Here is a 1,200-nt window from a genome sequence, read left to right on the forward strand (position 1 = left end):
CCATCCTGCAGCTGAAGGGACCTGCATGGTGGTTTGCAGAATCCAGGCCCTTGCAATCGCCAGCCTTCTGCTTTGAAAAAGTGTCTCTTCTACATCCACTCATTTCTACGTATCTCATATCCATATCTCATTTCTACATCCACTGAACATTTATATTTTGGTTGCAAAATGAGGTAATTGTAAGGCAAAAGCAAGTGTTTTTGAACTCGTCAACGTGAAAAGAGGAAGCAGCAGGGGTCTCTGATTTGACAGTAAAACCTCAGGTTTCTTTCTTCCTCCGTCACATGTGCCCAAGAGCACATGTAAAAACATGGCCTTCAATTGAAGCTGGCTCTTTTCTCAGAGCCTTTGAGGTAGGAGACCCGTGGGGCAAAAATCAAGTGGGGAAACGAAGTTGCCTTTCTCCAAACAGCCTGAAACAGCCCAGCAGGTCAGGCCACCCACTAGGGCTGCGCAGTGCATAGCTCCACCATGCCCTCAGCTACCTTCCAGCTCCTTCTCAGCAGCAGCCTCCCGCAAGATTTCCAGGGCTAGGGATGCACTCTCCCTACCATGGGAAAGGGCTTCGAGTTTTCAGCCCCCATCTTGGGCACCGATGGCAAGGTGTTACTCGAAGCGTGGTTTGGCCTGGAGGAACCGGGCTCCGCAGCAGTCATGGCCGGGCAACATGGCGCTCAACAGATAGTCCAGCCGCGGGGTTGCCCCGGCAACCGCTCGGCAACCGCTCCGCGGCGGGAGGGACCTCGCGCGGGGAGGGGGCGGTTGCTAGGAAACAGCTGCGCAGGCGCAAAGGAGCCTAGCAGCACGCGGCAACCGGTACCGGAGGAGCGGTGGTCTTCTCGGCTTCGGCCCCGGCCCGGCAAGCTCTCTCGGCCCCGCAGGCCTAACGGTCTGCAGAGCAGTTCTCCGCCATGGAGTTGGACGATGACGTTGGTGAGGTTCGGGGTGGGGTCTTGCGAAAGGAACGGGAAGGAAAGGCAGCTGCTGCCATCTGCTGCGGGCTGGCCCAGGCCCAGGCCCGGTGGCAGTAGGTCTGAGTCTGCCTCTGTGCTCCCTGTCTCTGGGCTGAGCAGGCTCCAATGAGTTGTTGATTATTTTAGCTAGCCCAGTGTTATATGTGGCTGTACTGGGTTTGCGTGGCAAGGTTTTGGTAGCAGGGGAGCCGCAGGGGTGGCTTCTGTGAGGGGATGGCACAAGCTT

At 56.8% G+C, this 1,200-nt stretch overlaps 1 protein-coding gene across 1 annotated transcript in view; it reads left to right on the forward strand.

Moving 5' to 3' along the window:
- Positions 1–911: 911 nt before the first annotated feature.
- Positions 912–1,200, forward strand: part of LOC104616485 (gametocyte-specific factor 1-like) — an 8,225-nt gene continuing 7,936 nt past the window's right edge. The window contains exon 1 of the mRNA XM_010281513.1: positions 912–933. Within this exon, the coding sequence (XP_010279815.1) occupies positions 912–933 (22 nt within the window). The remainder of the gene's footprint in view (positions 934–1,200) is intronic.

This window comes from Phaethon lepturus, unplaced genomic scaffold (assembly GCF_000687285.1).
Source record: "Phaethon lepturus isolate BGI_N335 unplaced genomic scaffold, ASM68728v1 scaffold14012, whole genome shotgun sequence".
Classification (NCBI taxonomy): Eukaryota; Metazoa; Chordata; class Aves; order Phaethontiformes; family Phaethontidae; genus Phaethon; species Phaethon lepturus.